We start from the raw sequence: 21,666 nt of genomic DNA on the forward strand, positions 1-21,666 counted from the left end.
TTAACTTTGGAGCAGCAATTGATAAAACAAGTATTTATTTTTGGAAGTTATTTGCTCACATGACAAAAATGACATTACTGGCCACAAAGAATGCAAATTACTTCTGATATGATTGAACCCCTTAATATCCTACCAAACAATTATTAAACATCTGATGATGGATGAAATGTCTAATTTATGCTTGCAAGGACACACACTGGAAAACAGGTGTGTTACTGAATAATATTGCCCTTACAAATTAACACTGATGATGATGAACTTGTACCAGTGTCCCTAGTTACAGTGATACACGAAATACATGTATTTGTTAATTTAAAAACTTTTATCTCAGGAACAATTCATTCTTTCCTTGCCATACTACTGATGAACAGACTGATTGCCTGAAATTGAAGCACCCATGGCCAGGAGGAGGGCACAAACTGGAAATTCCAAAATTATATATAATACTTACATAGATTTTATTGAACACAACAAATACACCTTTAAAACAAAGTGTGTAAGTATAAATATAATGGTTTCCATTATAGTAAATAAAAAATACTTGCAGACACTGTAAGGCATCACCATCTCTCTCTCTCTCTCTCTCACACACACACACACACACACACACACACACACACACACACACACACACACACACACAGAGAGAGAGAGAGAGAGAGAGAGAGAGAGAGAGAGAGAGAGAGAGAGAGAGAGAGAGAGAGAGAGAGAGAGAGAGAGAGAGAGAGACCGCTGTTATCGTGTTACACAGATCTATACCACTGCACACAAAGAAAAATTAGTAACGGTATTTTGTTGAATAGTCTTTTGGTGACACTACAAGACCTCTTCCTTTCCTTGCACCACGATACACTGTTTCTATTATATCTATCATCTCCTGCTTATCTTCCAGTGGCCAATTTATTTTATTGTTGTTACCAGTGCCCAGATCAATCATTATGTGTTTGTTCCGGAAGAAGAACATTACTGTACATGGATCGTACAGTTCATACCTGCAAAAAAGAACAGGAGAACTCAGTTTGTCCATATCCTTTAACTTTTATCATGGAAATCAAGTTTTCACATGTACTGTAAAATGTAGTGGTTATTATTAAATTACCAATTGTAGTAATGTAATTCGTAATTTCCATTGTCCTGGTGATAAGTAACAATGCCTGTTATAAAGTCAGCAAATAAAAATCTGTTTAAAATGTGAATCATGAAGGGTGCTGAAACTTTAGCTTTCTGAGAATCATCATATTGATAGAAAATCCCTTTGAGTACCTTATGACTTGTTTCATTTCCAAACAAGGCTAACATTCTATTTTTCTTTATTTTTCCACTATTAAACTGTATATGTGTGTGTGTGTATAACAATAATAATTATAATAGTGTAGCTGCCACTGCACAAGGAAGGGTCTGCATTGTGCTACCACTGTGTACAACTGTACTCCACGAGTCCCATATTGCTTTAGTCTGCTATCTATGTCTTTGCTGGGCCATAATAAACACTATAAACAGTTTTCAGAAGGCCAAGTCTGAAGACAGCAATGTCTTCAATGGCCTGGAAGAGGTTTGTAATTTAGATATTGACCAAGATTTGAGTCTCGAAAGCTTAGGTAAGTCATCTTTCTGAAATATTTCTGCTTATGCAGCTTCATCTCAGATAAATAATAAAGAAAAATAATGTAGTTAAGTGTGTGAAATATTTTATCACATTTATAAAACAATTCTGGTAGTAAAAGGTATCAATTTGATTGTAGACAATGAGAGTGATGATAGACTTGTGAACTGGCAACTTCTTCACTGTCACTACTATAGAGACTCAAGACAGCAGAAACTTTGATGGCATGCAGCAGACTTACTTACTTACTTACTTACTTACTTACTTTTTCCAGAAAATAGTGACCAACTTTTTCTCATTGTTTATGGGTGACACAGTAATAAAAACATGAACTGAGACTAATCAGTATGCTAGTTCAATAACTGTCAAGTACAGAAGTAAAAATAAACAAGTCACAGTGTCATGGAAAGTGAATCATAGCAAAAATAAAGGATATTCATGCATTTTTGCAGTTATAATTCATATGTGCCTTTTGGAGAAGCAGGATCTCAATGGCTATTGTTAAAAAGCATCCATTTTCATAACAACGATCCTGCAACAGTTATGAGCTGTGATAGATTCAAAGCAATTTTGTTGAACATGCACCTCAAGAACAATGAAACATATTTCCTCATAATCGGCCTAAGCATGAGCCACTGTTCTAAATTTGCCTTTTTTGGCTGTTTTAATAGTATGTTGTCTTCATTTGCTCCCGATGGGTATATGACGGTTGATGTAAGACTGTGTGATTTGAGGGTGAATACATTTTGTCTCTTTACATAAAAAGCAAACCAGATAAGTAAGGCACCAATTTGTGTGTGATGCTTCAACCAGATATGTACTAGAGGAGGAGGAGGAGGAGGAGGAGGAGGAGGAGGAGAATGCTGAAAGAAGCAACACAGGAGTCAGGTGTTACGGTACTTTAGAACAGACAACTGGTGAACTATCACCTGCAGGATTTCATTATCAGAGTACAAGACATAGGCACTTGCTTGCCAAACAGAAAAGCTCTTTCTATGTATAGTTGTAAAGTCGATGAGGGGTGGGGGTGGTGGTGGTGGTGGGTGGGTGGGTGGGGGGGGGGGGGGGGGGTGGGAAACAAACCGCAACACCTAGTTTTGAGATGGTAACATCTGCCCTGTTTAAAATAAAGGGGGACACAGGTTGTTTTCAACATGTCACACCTGCTTGCAGAACAGAGGGAACACTCAACTCGCAAGGAGATCGGGAGGGCATGCGGCACTGACTAAATCAAAGCCAGATGTGGTTCTGAATTAAAGAATTCACAAAACATGAGTGTATAAATGAGACCAAATAACTGCCTATTATTCTTTCATAAGGATGCAGTTCAAATAGTGGAAAATATAGTTCTTGTAATTGTTTATAGTGAGCATCACAAATGTGTTTGTATCTTGACTGGAATATTATCAAAAGAAAACTGTGTACCCTCTCCTGTTTGACACTCTCAGGAAATTCTTTTGCATAAAGAGACAATATATGTGCAGAAATTCTGCCCCAGGTCTTTGATCACGCAGATTTAGTGACTTGATATTTTTCTGAGAAGATTCCATCAACAGAGAAACAAATCTGCACCCAGCATGTGTTTGCAAAGTGTGTGTTGATGCACGTATGAACCTGAAGACGGAAAAAATGTTTTGGTGGTGTCCAAATTGTGATGCTGCTCTTAGTATGCCCGAGTTTCTAAAAACCGTACTCATATGAATTACATATAATAATGCTGCCTACACTTTTTTTCTTTCCACAATAAAAATACAATTCAGTGAAACATCTTTTATGTATGCTACTTTAATATTTTTATGAACAGATGAACCAAATAGATGTTAATGTTCCAAATGGAACATCAAACATTTGTGGTATTTTCAGTCAAAAATACTGACTTTTGAAAGGAGTGTTAAAAGCAGTCCAGCTGCCTCATCCACGATGACTGAGGCCAGTCTCAAATGCATAAACATAATTTATCGTAGCACAAAATAAAGTATGATATAAAAAGTTACTCATATGCTGCCTTTTTTCTTTCTGTAGCTGTGTACAAAAATCATGCTTACTGTACAGGGTTATTACAAATGATTGAAGTGATTTCACATCTCTACAATAACTATTATTTGAGATGTTCACAATGCTTTGCACACACATAAAAAAACTCAAAAAGTTTTTTTAGGCATTCACAAATGTTCGATATGTGCCCCGTTAGTGATTCGGCAAACATCAAGCCGATAATCAAGTTCCTCCCACACTCTGTGCAGCATGTCCCCATCAATGAGTTTGAAAGCATCGTTGATGCGAGCTCACAGTTCTGGCATGTTTCTTGGTAGAGGAGGTTTAAACACTGAATCTTTCACATAACCCCACAGAAAGAAATTGCATGGGGTTAAGTCGGGAGAGCGTGGAAGCCATGACATGAATTGCTGATCATGATCTCCACCACGACCGATCCATCGGTTTTCCAATCTCCTGTTTAAGAAATGCCGAACATCATGATGGAAGTGCAGTGGAGCACCATCCTGTTGAAAGATGAAGTCGGTGCTGTTAGTCTCCAGTTGTGGCATGAGCCAATTTTCCAGCGTGTCCTGTAACGTTTTTTTCACAGAAGAAAAAGGGGCCGTAAACTCTAAACCGTGACATTGCACAAAACACGTTAACTTTTGGTGAATTGCAAATTTGCTGCACGAATGTGTGAGGATTCTCTACCGCCCAGATTCGCACACTGTGTCTGTTCACTTCACCATTAAGAAAAAAATGTTTCTTCATCACTGAAAACAAGTTTCGCACTGAACGCATCCTCTTCCATGAGCTGTTGCAACCGTGCCGAAAATTCAAAGTGTTTGACTGTCATCGGGTGTCAGGGCTTGTAGCAATTGTAAACGGTAAGGCTTCTGCTTTAGCCTTTTCCGTAAGATTTTCCAAACCATCAGCTGTGGTACATTTAGCTACCTGCTTGCTTTATTTGTCGACTTTCGTGGGCTACGCGTGAAACTTGCCCGCACGCGTTCAACCGTTTCTTCGCTCACTGCAGGCCGACCTGTTGATTTCCCCTTACAGAGGCATCCAGAAGCTTTAAACTGCACATACCATCGCCGAATGGAGTTAGCAGTTTGTGGATCTTTGTTGAACTTCATCCTGAAGTGTCATTGCACTGTTATGACTGACTGATGTGAGTGCATTTCAAGCACGACATACGCTTTCTCGGCTCCTGTCGCCATTTTGTCTCACTGCGCTCTCTAGCGCTCTGGCGGCAGAAACCTGAAGTGCAGCTTCAGCCGAATAAAACTTTATGAGTTTTTCTACGTATCTGTAGTGTCTCGTGACCATATCTCAATGAAAGGAGCTACAGTGAATTTATGAAATCGCTTCAATCATTTGTAATAGCCCTGTACATCTCTCAAGTCTACTTGGGCTGCCATGCTAGGGCAATGTAACCTCTGAGGAAAGACTTGAGAAACAATTTTGTTTAAGGGCTCAATGTCTCAGTTACATGGTGAACGATTTACCTTTGTTTCATTCCACTAAATATAATGCAGAAGATTTAGATACAGGAAGTTCCCAATTATGTGGGTTAATGGGGACCCAAGGCAGCATGGATAACTGAAAACACGAATAATCGAAAATAGTCATTTTTACCGGAAACTGCTTTTAATTATATTTATAAAACATGCTGGAAGCCCACTAGAATTATGTATGCATTACCCGCTTGTCATTATGTAACTGATCAATTCTTTCCAGTATCTCAGTGTGCGTGATAATGAGTTCCTTAATCACCTTGTTTATATTCTCCTCTATCTAACCCACTTCTTCACTTATTACCTGGTTTGTAGGCATCACTAAGTACTCACAGATACATTTATCATCTACATCTTCACAACCAGAAATGTTGTTTCACAATATCAGAGGAGCAACACCATCAGATTTCTCACTACTACAACCTTGACCATAAAAATTTAAGAACAACTATCCACAATTTTAAGAACTGCTGTACCATCTGTTTACTCCCCATTATCTACACAGTTTTAACTAATGTCTTGACAAATCGCATCTATGCTCTTTTAGAAGATGCACAACCCATTTAACAAGCCAGATTCCCCAGTGTATCACAATTAACCGTACTTTAAAGTAATTATAAGAGCCAATTAATATGAAATGCTACTATCCATAGCTTTTATACATTTTGAAAAGACTTGATTCCGTCAGCCACTCTGCTGTTATACAGGCACTGAAAAAACAAGGGTGGAAACAAAGTACATACACATTATGTAACAACTATGATACTTCGACTGCTTCTGTCAGCACGAGAAAACACACATGGGAATTTTTCATTGGAGGAGGAGTAAAGCAAGGTGATACTGTATCACTGGAACTGTTTATAGTGGGCAAGAAAGAGGAATTAGAACCAATGGGAGAAGACTTTCTAAAGCCAGATTTATAGGCAATATAGTAGTCCTAGCAAACAACATGGCAGAACTGCAGTTCTCTACAAAGGATTTAGCAGACAGTTGTGAAAAAGTGGGCATTAAATATGATGATGAGGTACCATACTCAGAGGAGCGTTGGAGACGACCCGCATCACTGACGTAGGCAAGATCCTAGTGGAGGTAGTTTGCCATTGCCTTCCTCTGACCATAATGGGGACAAATTATTATGATGAAGACAACACAACAACACCCAGTCATCTCGAGGCAGGAAAAATCCCTGACCCCGCAGAAATCAAACCTGGGGTCCTGTGCTCGGGAAGCGAGAACACTACTGCAAGAATGAAGCTTTCAAAAACCAAATAATACTGAGCAAGTAGTACCTAAAAATTTTAAAAAAATGTATAGCCAGGAGAGTGAACCGATATCCAAGAAGACTTAAAACGTGAAATTTTTCACCAAATCAAGTTAGGTTGGAAGACTTATGAAAGAAATGTAACCTTTTAAATTCAGTATGCTAATAAACTTTTTTTTTTAAAAAAAAAAGGTTGTTTTTGAACTGTGAGATACTCCTATCATAAAGTATTGCTGTGAAACCGATTTTGAATGAGTTTTTCAAAAGAAAACTATAAACATATTAAAAACAAAGATTCCAAGACTTACCAAGCGGGAAAGCGCCGGCAGACAGGCACATGAACAAAACACACACACACACACAAACACACACACAGAATTACTGGCAGTTGCTTCGTCAGGAAAGAGGGAAGGAGAGGGAAAAATGAAAGGATGTGGGTTTTAAGGGAGAGGGTAAGGAGTCATTCCAATCCCGGGAGCGGATGGATGTGTGTGTGTGTGTGTGTGCGCGCGCGCGCGCGCGCGCGCGCGAGTGTACACCTGTCCTTTTTTTCCCCTAAGGGAAGTCTTTCCGCTCCCGGGATTGGAATGACTCCTTACCCTCTCCCTTAAAACCCACATCCTTTCATTTTTCCTTCTCCTTCCCTCTTTCCTGACGAAGCAACTGCCAGTTGCGAAAGCTCGTAATTCTGTGTGTGTGTTTGTGTGTTTTGTTCATGTGCCTGTCTGCCGGCGCTTTCCCGCTTGGTAAGTCTTGGAATCTTTGTTTTTAATATATTTTTCCCATGTGGAAGTTTCTTTCTGTTTTATTTACATCGTCGAAAACTATAAACAGTTTGAGATACAGAAAGGCCAATCAGTCTTACTAAGGTACGAAAAATGCGAAGACATAACAGCAATAACAAGAATTCTGGAAGTTGTGGAAAGGACAAAGACTCTAAAAAGGAAACTGGTACGAGATATTGCACAAAGAAATGACAGAAGATGGCCAAAGATAGTATTATAATGGAGTTTGAGGAAAGACCAAGAATACAAGACAGCCCATCAGACTGTTGGGTAAACTACTAAAGAAAGTCACCTGGCAGATGAAGCAGGAGAGACAAACATCACAGAAAAACCACTCAATCTGTTAGCTTAAGTATAATGGGGATACACATGAATTAGTCTTAAGGCAGGCAAGTTTATCCGAAGAAACTTGAAGTCTGCCCATCACACAACAAATACTTTATTATTCTTCACTGATATGCAATCTTACCAAGTATGAATACGTGGAGGAGGCCATGCTTTACAAATGATTTAATCAATACACGAACATTACAGAAAGCCCTAACGAACTCCATTCAGGGACATAATCGTGTTGAATCTTACTCCCAAAATCACAAAACCTTAATTTTTCAGTGTAAGACACACATTTCTTCATTAAAGGACACAAGGAAAAAGTGGTGAAATTCAACCACATAAATCTTTCTTGCCATGGATCACTTGCAAATTGAGTCTAATGCAGCATGTATCCTCCAACACACTGTTCACGGTGGTTCACTGAGTGCAGGTCTCCCAATGATTCAGAAAAGCATCATCTCCAAGATAAAATGATTAATTTTGTGATCTGTATGAGGAGTTACAACATAGTTTAATATGTATTATTGTAGCGGTGCCACAAGCCACACAGAATGCTGAAACTATCTCCAACAGAAACTAAGCTGTTGTGAAAGTTCATCTTTAAACAAAGATCCCAACTACACCTCAGCTGGAACTGTGCGGCAGTGGAACAAATGCAAATTGTTGCACTACTGTCTATGCTGCTATATTTTTCAGTTATTCACTACCACTTTTTGCATCCTTAACGTTAAATACGACAAAGTAGACACCTGTAATAACAACCGAAAACATTTAAGCTTTTCTAGTAGTGTCATTATCTATAGTATCAAATACTTTGGATGCACTGCAAAATACAGGGTGTATGTAAAGTCCAGGAACACTTTCCATTATTTATTGCACAAGAACTAAACATTGTACATTGGATATGTGAACCATGAGTGACCCAGCAGACTTCAATACGGTAATCCAATTCTTGCCATTCCTGTCCCAGCATGCATCGTCAACTATGGCAGTCACTTCCCGTATCCTCTCTCGGAGCTCTGCTACATCATGTGGTAGAGGTGGTAGATACACCAGATCATTAAAGTGACCCCGCAGAAAAAAGTCACACGGAGTGAGATCTGGTTATCGGGGATGCCATTTCATGAACTCCAACACACACAAAGCTCGCGCCACACCTGACTTCACCATGTTTGCGACTAGTGCTGACTATTGGCAAATTACCGAACTACGCTGTGGCAGTATATACGAAAAAACTTTCAGGGTTTCTCTTCACAATGACATATGTATGATATCTGTACAATGTTTGGTTATTGTGCAATAAATAATTGGAAGTGTTCCCAGACTTTATGTACACCCAGTATATCAGCTGGTGACCTACTTAAACATGTAAATGGGATTTTCAGTCAAGCAATCCAGAAACAGATTAAAATTGACACTGCTCTTTCAGTTATTACTGTCTTGAATATTTTGGAAAACCACCAATGCTGGAGTTTCTTGCTTTTTCTAGTCCTCTCAATAAAAGATACAATTACTTTCAGCAGTGAAATTCAATATTCTTTAAGAAAGCTAGGCATTATATCTACCATACATTTTGATGAATAAAGTGTGGAGGTTAAGGCATAGTTTTCTCAATCTATTTTCATGATATTCTGAACACTTCAAATACTTTGTGGGCTAAATTCTAAAAAACAGGCAATGTCAGTCACAGCAGTTTTCCTTTACACTACAAAAGGTAGTGCTGTGTCAGTTTCACATAGTTAATGGCTGTTATTTGATTATGTTCACAGAATATTCATTACTGCATTGATTCATGAGAGGTTGCCTTAAATTGCTACCACCATAATTTTTGAAATTCCTTTCACAAGGTTTTGAATAATGCAGGGTTCATTTTGAGAAAGCAGCGTGGAAGACAGAACAAGAATACTGCTAACACCTATATTGATTTATTCATTTGTATTCAAACCAATGTCTTCAAACTAGGATTAATGGTCTGGTGACTAATTCTTTCCTGCCACACTTTACAGTGCCAATACAAGAAAGGAAGACCACTATTGAGGCACAAAATGAAATTCAATGTGTCTCTGTAATAAGTGCACTGTTGAAAATGTTCTGAAATTCAGAGGATTTCATCTGGAATTTAAATTAAATGTCATCATAAGTGCTCTTTAACGACCCTCCCTTTGCTCTCCCTTGAATAATTTCTTACTATGTAACCCTGAATCCTGTGCCTTGTCTAAAATTACTTATCTGAGAGCTGGGCTACAGACTAGATCAGAGCCAGCTACTGCTGATAGGTTGACAATGTGTCAGTTTTGCATAGCCAATGGGACATTTCTTTCACATAACCAATGAGAGGTGAGAACAAAGGCAATGTATTTCTAGTGTTGAAATTGAAATTATTGTGTTGTTTGCTGTTTTTGGTGTATTAGTGAGTTTTGAAATAATCTTTTTGTGATTATGACAGTGAGCGCTATACGCTAGGCTGATTTCAGTGATTTAGTTCTGCATGGCAATGTCATGGTACATGTCAAAGGTTTAATTGCAGAGATACAGAAGTGTATCAAATGTGGTGGTGAAATAAAGAGTCAACAATCTGTATGGGTGGAATCATCTGGAAGTGCAGTAAAAGCTAACACTTTGAGTAAGTGAATAAATGCTTTTTAAGCCAATCATGGGAGAATGCAGGTGAATCAATGTTTATTATTAATAATTAAAAAACCATTGAGCCACCTACCTCCTAAATGATTAAATTAAAAAAACCATTGATCCACTTAGTGTGCTTGCTCAAGTCAACACAAAATATTTCACTGCTTTTTTGATATATCATGGGTTGCGACACTGTCTTTGGTTTGCAGATATGAGCACAGTTTAGATAACTGTTGACTCAAACAAAGAGTAGATAAATTTATGATTCTTATTTACATCAATGTTTCATGCTTTTGTCCAAATGTATTACTTTAAAACAATTTGTCTACCTGCTGCTCTCTCACTGCCTGAGTAACACAAACACATGACACACCTTTGTTTGCACCCATCATATCACACAGCAAGTGCTGACAATATTCTTGCATGAAACACAGAAGTATGCCTCTGGCCCCGTTCCAGATTTTGCTGAGTGTTGGATGTAATTGTAATATTAGTTTGTCTTGACGCTGACATCAGATTTATGTCTAATTTGCATGATTAGGCTCACTTTAGAGTGACAAAGTGTTGAGCTTTCCCTGTCACTTTCACCACACCTCTTGGGTTCAACTGCAAGGTCTGCAATTTGTCAGGTCTACCTGTCCAATGTATCCAGCAGCATGAGAATTATTTGACGATTTCGTTTGTTTGTTTGTTTGTGTTTGAGGTTTACGGGCGCTAAACAGCGTGGTCATCAGCACCCAAACGCATAGAAACAGGAACACATGCTATGAAGGGACAGAGACGGACACCGAACAAGGAGAACGGCTAAAAGACACAGGCCTGACGCAGTTCCAAATGCTCACATACAGAGGCAAAACAAGAGGAGAAGAAACACACTAAAAAAGGAAAGGAAACACAAGGAAAAGAGAACAGATACCGAAGGGAAACAAGGAGGTAATCGTGACTGGCGGACCTCTTAACTAAAACCTGGCTGAGCCAGTCACCCAGCAGCACATTAAAACCCTCTCCCTAAAATCAGAGGCAACAGATTGGACAGGACACAAAACCGTAAGACCTTAACCACAGTCGCTGCGTCGTCTTGCAAAATAAGGGCAAATCCGGTGGCAAAGAAACCACCGCCCTCTGGTCAGAGAATAAAAGACAGTCAAGTAAAATGTGGCGGACAGTAATCTGGACGCCACAAGCACTGCAGATTGGGGGGTCCTCCCGCCGGAGTAAAAAACCGTGCGTGAAGGGACTGTGCCCAATGCGGAGGCGAGTGAGGAGAACCTCATCCCGCCTGTATGACTGGTAGGACGTACGCCATGGTCACGTAGTGGCCTTTACCAGACGCAGCTTATTGTCAGAAACTGCCAACCACTCCTCTTCCCATTGATGCATAACACGAAAACGCAAAAGGGAGGTTACAGCATGGAGGGGGACGGCACATTCAACAACGTGAAGGAGGGAACATGCATCTTTGGCAGCCACATCCGCCAGTTAGTTTCCCCTAAACCCACGTGCCCCAGCACCCAGCAGAAAGAAACCTCCTTCCCCTGCCGTTGCAGGTGGAGTAGGGCATCATGGATGTTCTGGACGACAGTATCCGCTGGGTACAAGTGTTGCATGGTCTGAAGGGCATTCAGGGAGTCAGAACAGACGAGGAACTTAAGACTGGGAACACATCTCATCTGCTCCAATGCCCGCAAGATTGCAAACAATTCGGCATCGAGGATGGTAAACACTGCAGGAAGGCGTAACTTGACGACTCGATCAGGGAAAACAACAGCACAACCAACAGAGTCCCCCTGTTTAGAGCCATCTGCGAATACAGGTACATGGTCCGGATGCTGGTTTAAAATATCGTAAAATAAGGAGGTAAAAACAAACGCCGGAGTGCAGTTCCTCCGGTTCTCCGACAAGTCTAGAAGGATGCTGGGCCTCTGGAGCAACCAGGGAGGCAGGCGAGTAAAATCTTGTCATTGGGGGGCCACACACTCCACACCGAGGGACAAGCAAATGCTTGGCACGAATCCCAAATGGTCTCGTTGCCCTGGGACGACTGGAAAAGAGACGTTCCATAGGCGGTCGGGCAACGGTAGGGTACGCAGGGGAGGTAGGACAGGCAAGGAAGTGACACACCCGTCGCACCATGAAGAGTTTCCGCCGGATGGCGAGTGGCGGTTCCCCTGCCTCAGCACACAGGCTGGGGATGGGACTGGTACGGAAGGCACCAGTGGCCAGCCTGATACCCTCATGGTGTACTGCGTCAAGGATCTTCAGATACGAAGGCCTTGCTGACTCATACAAGGTGCAAGCATAGTCAAGACGCGATTGGACGAAAGCCCTATAAAACTGCAGCAGACGCGAATGATCTGCTCCTCAGGACCGATGGCTCAGACACTTCAAAATATTCAGTGCCTTCAGGTCCCGCACCTTGAGGTCTTTAAGGTGAGGCAACCACGACAACTTGGAATCAAAAGTGAGGCCCAGGAACCTCACAGTGTCTCTAAAAGGAAGAACGGTGTCCCTCAGACGCAGTTCAGGGGAGGTAAAAAGATGCCGAGAGCGATTAAAATGAACACACACAGATTATTTGTCTGCAGAAAAGGTAAAACCCGTCTTTGCAGTCCATGCCTCTAAGGGCTTTATCGTAAGCTGCAACTGCCGACTAGCAGTGACAAGACTGGAGGAAGAACAGAAAACAGCAAAATCGTCCACAAACAAGGAGCATTGGGCACGACTCCGGATAGTGGACGTGATACTGTTAATAGCGACGGCAAAAGGGTGACACTTAAAACGCTGCCCTGAGGAACACCATTCTCCTGCACGTACAAATCCGATAGCACATTACCAACCCGATACCGAAAGAGGCGGTGAGAAAGAAAGGACCGAATGAAGATGGGGAGACGGCCATGAAAGCCCCACTCATGGAGTTGATTGAGGATAAGGCGGCGCCAAGTAGTGTCATACGCCTTATTAATGTCAAAGAAGACCCCTAGACAATGCTGGTTACGTAGAAAGGTCTGCTGGATGGCGGCCTCAAGCAGGGTCAAGTTGTCTATAGTGGAACGACATCTCCGAAAGCCACACTGAGAGGGGCTGAGGAGCTGCCTGGTCTCGAGCAGCCAAACTAGGCGGCGGTTGACCATGCGTTCCAACGTCTTCCCAACACAGCTCGTCAAAGTAATACTCCGATAACTACTGGGATGCGTTCGGTCCTTCCCTGGTTTGAGGAGGGGAATCAAAATCGCCTCCCTCCACGAGTCAGGGTACGTGCCGGATAACCATATCATATTGAAACAGTTCAGGATAACTTCCTTGGATGGCAGCAACAGGTGCCGCAGCATGCTGTACCGGATTTGATCATGACCAGGCGCAGTATCATGAGCCACAGACATCGCAGAATCCAGTTCCCACATTGGGAAGGGGCAGTTATAGGGTTCAGAATTTAGAGACCGGAAGTCCAAGTGACCCCTTTCGATGGCAGTGCGGTAGCGGCAGAAATCTGGATCACAGTTAATAGTGGCGGTAGAGTCTGCAAAATGCATGGCCAGTGTCTGGGCAATGTCTCTCGGCGCCGTGAGGAGACATCCCTGATGCAGCAATGCCGTGACAGGGAGCTGGCTGAGTTTCCCGGAAATCCTCCTGATGGCTTACCATACTTTCGTAGAACTAGTGGAGCGAGAGATGGAGTTCAAGAACGATTGCCATGACCGTCGTTTGCTCTCTTTAATCACTCCCCGCGCTCTGGCCCTTGCCACCCGAAAGGCCGCAAGATTGTCAGCTGAGGGACGGCACTTGAAGCGGCGCAGTGCTGCACGGTGGGCGCGGATGGCTGAGTGGCACTCAGTGGTCCACCAAGGGACAGGACGCATCTTGGGATGACCGGATGACCGTGGGATTGACAATTCAGCAGCATGTGAGATCAAGGCTGCAACATAGTCTACCCATTCGTGGACGCTGGCACGGTGTTCCAAAACAGCCAGTTGGCTGAAAAGTGTCCAGTCAGCTCTGCAAAGGTGCCACCGGGGCGGCACTGGTAATGCCACAGCCTCATCCAGGAAGCGAATCCAGAGGGGGAAGTGGTCACTAGAATGGAGGTCAGCTGCAGCCTCCCACAGAGCAGAATCCGCAAGTGCTGGAGAGCAAAAGGAAAGGTCAATAGCCGATGACGACCCGGAAGCAGTACCGAAATGAGTGGGAGCACCAGAGTTGAGGAGGCACAGTTCTTCAGACATCATGACGCTTTCCAGAATGCGACCACTGGGGCAAGTAGTCGGAGAGCCCCATAAGACATTATGAGCGTTGAAGGCCCCAGAAGAAGAAATGGGCGGGGGAGTTGGCTAATAAGGTCCGTGAGAACCTCAGAGTCTATCGCATCCAGAGGTGGTAAATAAACTGAACAGACTGTGAGCCTCCGACCCACAAGAATGTCAACTGCAACTGCTTGCAAGTCGGTGATGAGAGGGAGCTCAGATGAGGGGTGCATGTCACGGACAAAAACAGCAACACCACCCTTTGCCCCGTCAGATCATCTTTTAGATACACGGTATAGCCCTGTAAAGAAGGAGAATCAGTGGCCCGAAAATGTGTCTCTTGGAGACATAAGCACAAGGGGCACTCTCGTATAAGGAGTTGTAATTCGGCCACATGCGTCCTGAACCCATTCAGGTTCCACTGTAATATGGGAGCCAGTGATCAGGGTGGCTGAACTTTCATCCTGCCTCTGTGCTTTGGAGGAGAGACCGTACTGGCCGGAGATTTATTCCTGGGGCGAGAAGATCGCCCCCGGTCGACATCAATGTCCATAAGCTCCGATGACGACCCACGGGAGATGTCAGACAGTACGATGGCCTTGTCATCGGACCGACGCTGACTAGTCTCCTCAGGTGGCAGAACCTTCATCTTCTGAGGCTTTGTCTTGGGGGGCTTGGAATGCAGAGCCTTGTCAACAGTTGGAGGTTGACTCGCCTGGGCAGAAGGCGCCATAGGCGAAGAGGCAGGAAGTACCTCAATGTCAGCAACCACGGCATTGTCCGATGTAGCGGGGAGAGCCACAGATTGCAAAACAACCGCAGCAGCACAAGTGCACTGGCAAGCGCAGGTATTAGTGCTAACACTAGCAACCTCCGTTTGCGTAGCAACAGTGGCCAGTTGTAACGGTTTTTTGAGAGCGGAAGCGAAAGATGTTGAAAACACAGGAGGTTGCATGGCCTTAAAGAGCTTCTTGGCCTCACGATAGGGGATGCGCTTAGATGTTTTAATCTCCTGTACCTTCCGTTCTTCGAGATAGATGGGGCAGATCCGGCTCCAGACAGGGTGACTCCCAAAGAAATTCACGCACTTCACAGGCGATGAACAACCGGCTCCGTCATGGGCAGGCTGACCAAATTTACCACAAGTGGCTATCCCATTGCACCCCAACGTAGTATGCCCAAAGCGCTGACATTTAAAACAGCGCATTGGGTTGGGGAAATATGGCCATACGGGAAAACGTAAGAACCCCGCTTTAACATGCTTTGGGAGTCTCGAGCAACTGAACGTGAGAATAAACGAGTCAGATTTGACGAGATCCCCATTGACTCGTTTCATTATGTGCTGCACGTCAACAATTCCTTCGTCAGCCCACTCAGATTTTAACACGTCTATGGGGATATCCACTAAGTCCCTGCACGTCACTACATCCTTACTATAATTCAAAGTGGAGTGGAGCTCGGTCTTGACAGCGTACTCTCCTAGACAGGTTGCTTTCCGAAGGGCAGCGACTTGACGGGAACTAGAAGTTTCAACTAACAGAGTCCCATTGCGCATTCGCTTTACAGATTTCAGTGTTCCTGCAATTCCCTCAAGACCCTTGTGGACGTAAAAGGGAGAAACCCTCTAAAAGCTACCCTCCTTCCTTTTAATAATCAAAAACACATTCTGATTATCAGCATGTGCTCCGTTACTACATTCTGTTAAATCTCTAGCAACACCAGGCGCTGGAGGACTCGCAGCCCATAGCCGCTTTTTCGATGGGGTGTGTTTTCCTTCCAGTGGCCCACCCAAGCCACTGGTAGGGGGGAATGTAGAGGTCGAAGGGTCCATTGCGGTCCCACGAGCAGCTAGGGAACTAAAAGTCCGCTCAGACAGAGCCCCGCGTGCCTGAGTAAGCTTTATACAACTGGGGTGCGGCAGGTGCCCCAGAGGTTGCCCGCTTGCGACTGTTCCACCCCAACAGCCATGCATCTTCTAGGTGCGGAGCACACCGAAAGATTGAGGGGTTTTTATAGAGGTTGGCCTTCCTCGCAATCCAGGCGGTCAAGCCAAGATTACCATTCCCCGCAGCACACAACATTTCACCGCCGCGGCCGTACAGCGGTCGCTGAAGCATGTTCGGGGGTTACGGTGACAGGACACTGGCGGCGCAGACCAGTCCCCAGCTCAGGACCCCGGGGTCACCAAGCCCGTACTCAGCAAGTGAATGCTGAGCCCCTGGGGGATTGACGATTTCCTTTCTTGTGCATCTTTCCTCTCTTGTTCATAGAGTAAATAATGAATAGCCACAACAGAGAGCTGGTGCACTGTATGCCAAGTTGGTAGCTAGCTGTGTTTTAGCATGCCACCCAGTACCAGCTTACGTTATCAACTGAATGTAATACGAGGGTTGGAACTTAAATAATGGCTACTATTTATTTACAACCGATAAAAAAGAGTTATATGTTTGCACCTGTTACTGTCCTTCAAAGCAGTCACCAGCGTTGTGTAGAACCTGTTGCCAGCAATGCGGAAGGCGTAGTATACTGTTAGCAGAGCTGGCCTGTTCTCTTGATAGTGCTAATAGAGTGGTCGAAAGTTATGGTGATTCTCGTGTACAACTGTGGTGGCGTTATCCTAACACATTACATTCCTCCATGGCAGACTGTCAATACACAGTATTACTGTTCGTTTTTGGAGCATCACCTGCGACCAGCTTTGCAAAAGCGGCAGCATCACTTTCCGCACCACATTCTGCACACCTCAATGTGCAGGTGCATACAGCGCAAGCTATGGCTGCCCTGTTTGGTCGATTGTGCTGAAGTACTGTACCATCCAACACACTCCCTGGACCTAAGTCCTTGTGACTGATTTGATTCTGAAGATGAAGGAACCACTTCATGGCATTCGCTTCATAACAGTTTCAGAGATTTGACAGGCAGCAGACTGCTCCATTCACACCATCAACAGAACAGACTTAACGGTATACTACACCTTCCACATAGCTGAAAACAGGTTCTGCGTAATGCTGGTGACTACTTTGAAGGACAGTAACAGGTGCAAACAATCAACTCTTGTATCGGTTGTGAATAAATAGTTGCCACTATTTTACATTGCAACCCTTATATTTGAAGTATCATTGCAATAAAGGAGGCATTTAATACAAGATTTTAATGGAGTTAAGCAATGGGAGGAGACAGAGTTCCTTAGTTCCAACCACTCAGTTCTGAACACATGACTGCAGAAACCAGAAGCCTAAAGGAGTATGATAAAGACATCACTATTTTTGAAACAGATTTTGTTACATTATTTCACAACACTACTTACACAAAATTACTAAAAATTGCAAACACTTTACTTATATTTATTCTTTTTTGTTGAACTTACATTTTATTGAAGTCGGGAACCTTTGTTATATCTACCAGGTATATAACTGCAAAGTTTTTCACTTTTTCTGCTATACTGTACAATACTTCATCCATTTTCATACAAGATGGATCCCAGTCATGGCCGAAACGTATTACCTGTTGACATAATTATATTATACATTTGTACAAATCATAATGCAGCTTTAGATATCAGTAATTATGTACATATCCAAGTTCTCAACATGGCTACATATTCTAGGGGATCTTTCTAATTTTGTAATAAATGGATTTACTATTTTCTTACTCCAAGGTGCACCAAGCAAAATGTACATGTAACAAATACTGATACACTGATGACTGCATTAAGCACAAGCTGGTAAGCTTAAAAAAGAATGAAGCTAAAAATTCCATAGCATTCTATCTGCATAAAGCCAGTCTCGGTATCACATATTCACACCCAGAATTCCAGAAACAGTATAACCTTAACACATGAAGCTTGTACATCAGATATTTCACCTGTGTAACCTTTTGTAAATTTTTATCTCTTATCCATCTCTCCCCTAAGAAAACTAAATGCTTTAAAATGACCCCCTCAAATCACAACCAAATAACTTCACAGAACTATCACATTTCAGAATTACAATGGAACTGCACAAGTCTGACAAACTAGGCCTACTGCTTGCCGTCACTCACTTTTGGGCATTGAAACTAGTGAGAATTATTAAATTGTCACACTGACAGTTATGGAGGATATTACTTTTCAGATTAATTATTTGAATAATACATTACTGACACAGTATGAAAATATGGAATTTACTCACTTGATAACACTAAAATCTCCACAAACTCCAAACTCAAGATTTAAAAGGACTTCCTTCTTAAAACATCAAGTTTCAATTACTCTCATAAAGCAATGTACCAAAATCTTTTGACCTATAAGTAATCCCTGACTTTTTTTTAATAACTGTTGAATTATGGCACAAACTTCATTATTTAAATGTAACTATATACTTACTGTATTTCTGTGGCACTGACAAGAGCCTTCAAAGAGGCCTTCAATGACATAACGTGTGAAACTTGTTTGAACAGTAACAAGATATCAATGTCGCATATAATGCGACACATTCATGTGAAGAAATCTCACGAACATTTACCACCTTTTGTGATTATCCCAGTCTATAGATGCTTTTTCTAACTGCGTACATTCCCTCAGTTTCTTGATGCGACAATCTTTTTAGTTAGATAAGATGAAAACAATTTACTTGCAAGCTCTCTGATGCCTTAATATCTGAGAGGTTCACTATCAGAAAATGATAACTGCATTTCAAATGCCTTTGATAAGACACTGAAAATACCAGTTCGCAATGTTTAATCATTTAAATTTTATATGATATGTGAACTGGAAAGCCATGTGTTCTGTGGAGACCCCCCTTTTGATACTGAAACTGAACATGTCTAAGAAACTATTTTGTGATGTAAATAAAATAGAAAGAAACTTCCACATGGGAAAAATATATTAAAAACAAAAATTCCAAGACTTACCAAGCGGGAAAGCGCAGGTAGATAGGCACAATGAATAACACACACACACACACACACACACACACACACACACACACACACACACACAGAATTTTGAGCTTTCGCAACCGGCGGCTGCTTCGTCAGGAAAGAGGGAAGGAAAAGGAAAGATGAAAGGATGTGGGTTTTAAGGGAGAGGGTAAGGAGTCATTCCAATCCCAGGAGCAGAAAGACTTACCTCAGGAGGAAAAAAAGGATAGGTATATGCGCGCGCGCACACACACACACACACACACACACACACACACACACACAGATATATCCACCCATCCATACATGTGTGTATGTTTTCTGATGATACCACACTCTCTGCCAAGGGGAAACGCTTCATGATAGACAGCAAACCGACAATGAAAAAGCACACACAGTGTGTGTGTGTGTGCGCCAAGCTCTCTTGTGTTATATACCTGCTAAGAAAACTGAAAGGCACATTAACTGATCAGTACCTATTAACAGTTTATTATGCACTCTTTCACAGCCATAATAACTATGATCTGCTGTTAAGGGGACACACTGTAGGTTTGAAACTTCCTGGTAGATTAAAACTGTGTGCCCGACCGAGACTCGAACTCGGGACCTTTGCCTTTCGTGGGAAAGTGCTCTACCAACTGAGCTACGGAAGCACGACTTATGTCCGGTACTCACAGCTTTACTTCTGCCAGTACTTCGCCTCCTACCTTCAGCGCACACTCCGCTGCAGAGTGAAAATCTCATTCTGGAAACACTGCAGGTTATAAGGAGATGTTAATGCTAAAAAAATCTGTGAGGATCATTACATCAAGTAAAAGACAGGATTACTGCAATTCTATATTTACCAGGTTAGGGATAATGACAGTACTCAGCCAATGTGTTTCTATGCATCAAAAGTGTAAAGGAAAACCAAGATGATTTCAGCTTGAGACAAGACATTCATAATCATGACACCCACAGCATGAGCAACATTGAAGTATCAAGTTGTTGACAGACTGTAACCCAAGACAGTTTTCCAGTGGTAGCCCTGAAAATGTTCGTGTCCTGTAAGTAATTTGACGTCATGTTACAGGTAAAAGAAATGGAACCACAGTACTTCACGAGGTCACGGAGAAATTCAAGAACGTTAACTACTGAAGGGCGCCGGAATAGTTCTTTTAGTCTGTGAACTTTACGCACTCACTGCATATAATTATCTTATGATACATTAGTGACTACTACAAAATGGTACTGTTATGGTTGACGGATGGTTGCAATTAACATCTGGATTTGTTTGAGTATGTCTGTTCCACAGTTTTTGACGTTGTGCATCAAATGTTAATGAGAAACGTAAACGTGGGATGGTGAGGAATGAAAGTACCACACGAGATACTGGAGAGAACACTCTCACAGGATCAAACATCGGATGCCTAATTGCCTTGCAACGACTAAGTTAAGTTTAATTGCACTGAAGTAAGATCTCCGTACAGTTTGCGGATATTTGTAACTGCCAGAAGGATGCAATAATTCTTCTTTAGGCTACCAGACAAGGTGCAAACTATACACACAATAAGCACGTTTTTGACAGCAAGAAAATCTATAGAAAGCTATCGTTTACAGTTTTAATAGATAAGTCTATAAACGGTTAAAGTCTCCGAAGAAATTATCATCCCTAGCCTGCATCACATTTTCACGGCTGAGTGCTGTAAAGATGTAGCATACTGCACAGATTAATTCAAACATTTCTATTTTACATACTTGTGTAACAACTATACGTACGTACCACAACTCTGTCTTCCTCTGATAAGATGGCCTGGTCTACCTGCCATCCATTGTGAAGGTGTCCTAACATATAAGACATTTTCCTTTTGTGATTATGTTACCGCAAATAAGAAAAAAAAAAATTCTTACACACGCTCGCACTAATTGCAAACTGAAAAAAAGTTTCAAACGACACAACAGCACTAGGTACCCAGAAACCTTTCAGTAAGATATTAGATATATTTGTTCATCTCTCTACGTTCTCTCGAGAATTCTCTAGAACATCGTACTAAGTTGTTACTACACAGTACACACACAAATATCTTAGACATTTGACAACGCTTTCGTCAAAGATAGCAGAAGCTCTTAGCACCCAGAGATCATTGTTAGCACCATAGAGTAGAAATAAAACACCAAAGATCAAGCACGTAACATACTTTTCCAAGACGAGGCCAATTCAGACGTACGTTATGTCATTCGCTTTGCCTAGTACTTAACAGTGATAGTGTAGTTATTGGTTACCATCCGCGATGTAAAAAGTCAACGTATAGATACCAGAAATGAGGAACTAAAAACGATAAAGTTTATTAATGGCCAAACAAACTTCATAATGTATGTTCAGTTTTGTGTGGTAAAGTGGGGAGCACAGAAACAAAGTTTCAAAACATCGTTATTTAGATTC

At 42.1% G+C, this 21,666-nt stretch overlaps 1 protein-coding gene across 1 annotated transcript; it reads right to left on the bottom strand.

Moving 5' to 3' along the window:
* Positions 1-434: 434 nt before the first annotated feature.
* On the bottom strand, positions 435-21,349 carry LOC126281515 (thioredoxin-like protein 4A). Its single transcript, XM_049980554.1, has 3 exons — positions 21,007-21,349; positions 17,713-17,849; positions 435-992 (listed from the first exon to the last, which is right to left on the bottom strand). The coding sequence occupies exons 1-3, from the start codon at positions 21,082-21,084 to the stop codon at positions 779-781; spliced, it is 429 nt and encodes a 142-aa protein (XP_049836511.1). The 5' UTR covers positions 21,085-21,349; the 3' UTR covers positions 435-778.
* Between the last annotated feature and the right edge of the window lie 317 nt (positions 21,350-21,666).

This window comes from Schistocerca gregaria, chromosome 7, assembly GCF_023897955.1.
Source record: "Schistocerca gregaria isolate iqSchGreg1 chromosome 7, iqSchGreg1.2, whole genome shotgun sequence".
NCBI classification, from domain to species: Eukaryota; Metazoa; Arthropoda; class Insecta; order Orthoptera; family Acrididae; genus Schistocerca; species Schistocerca gregaria.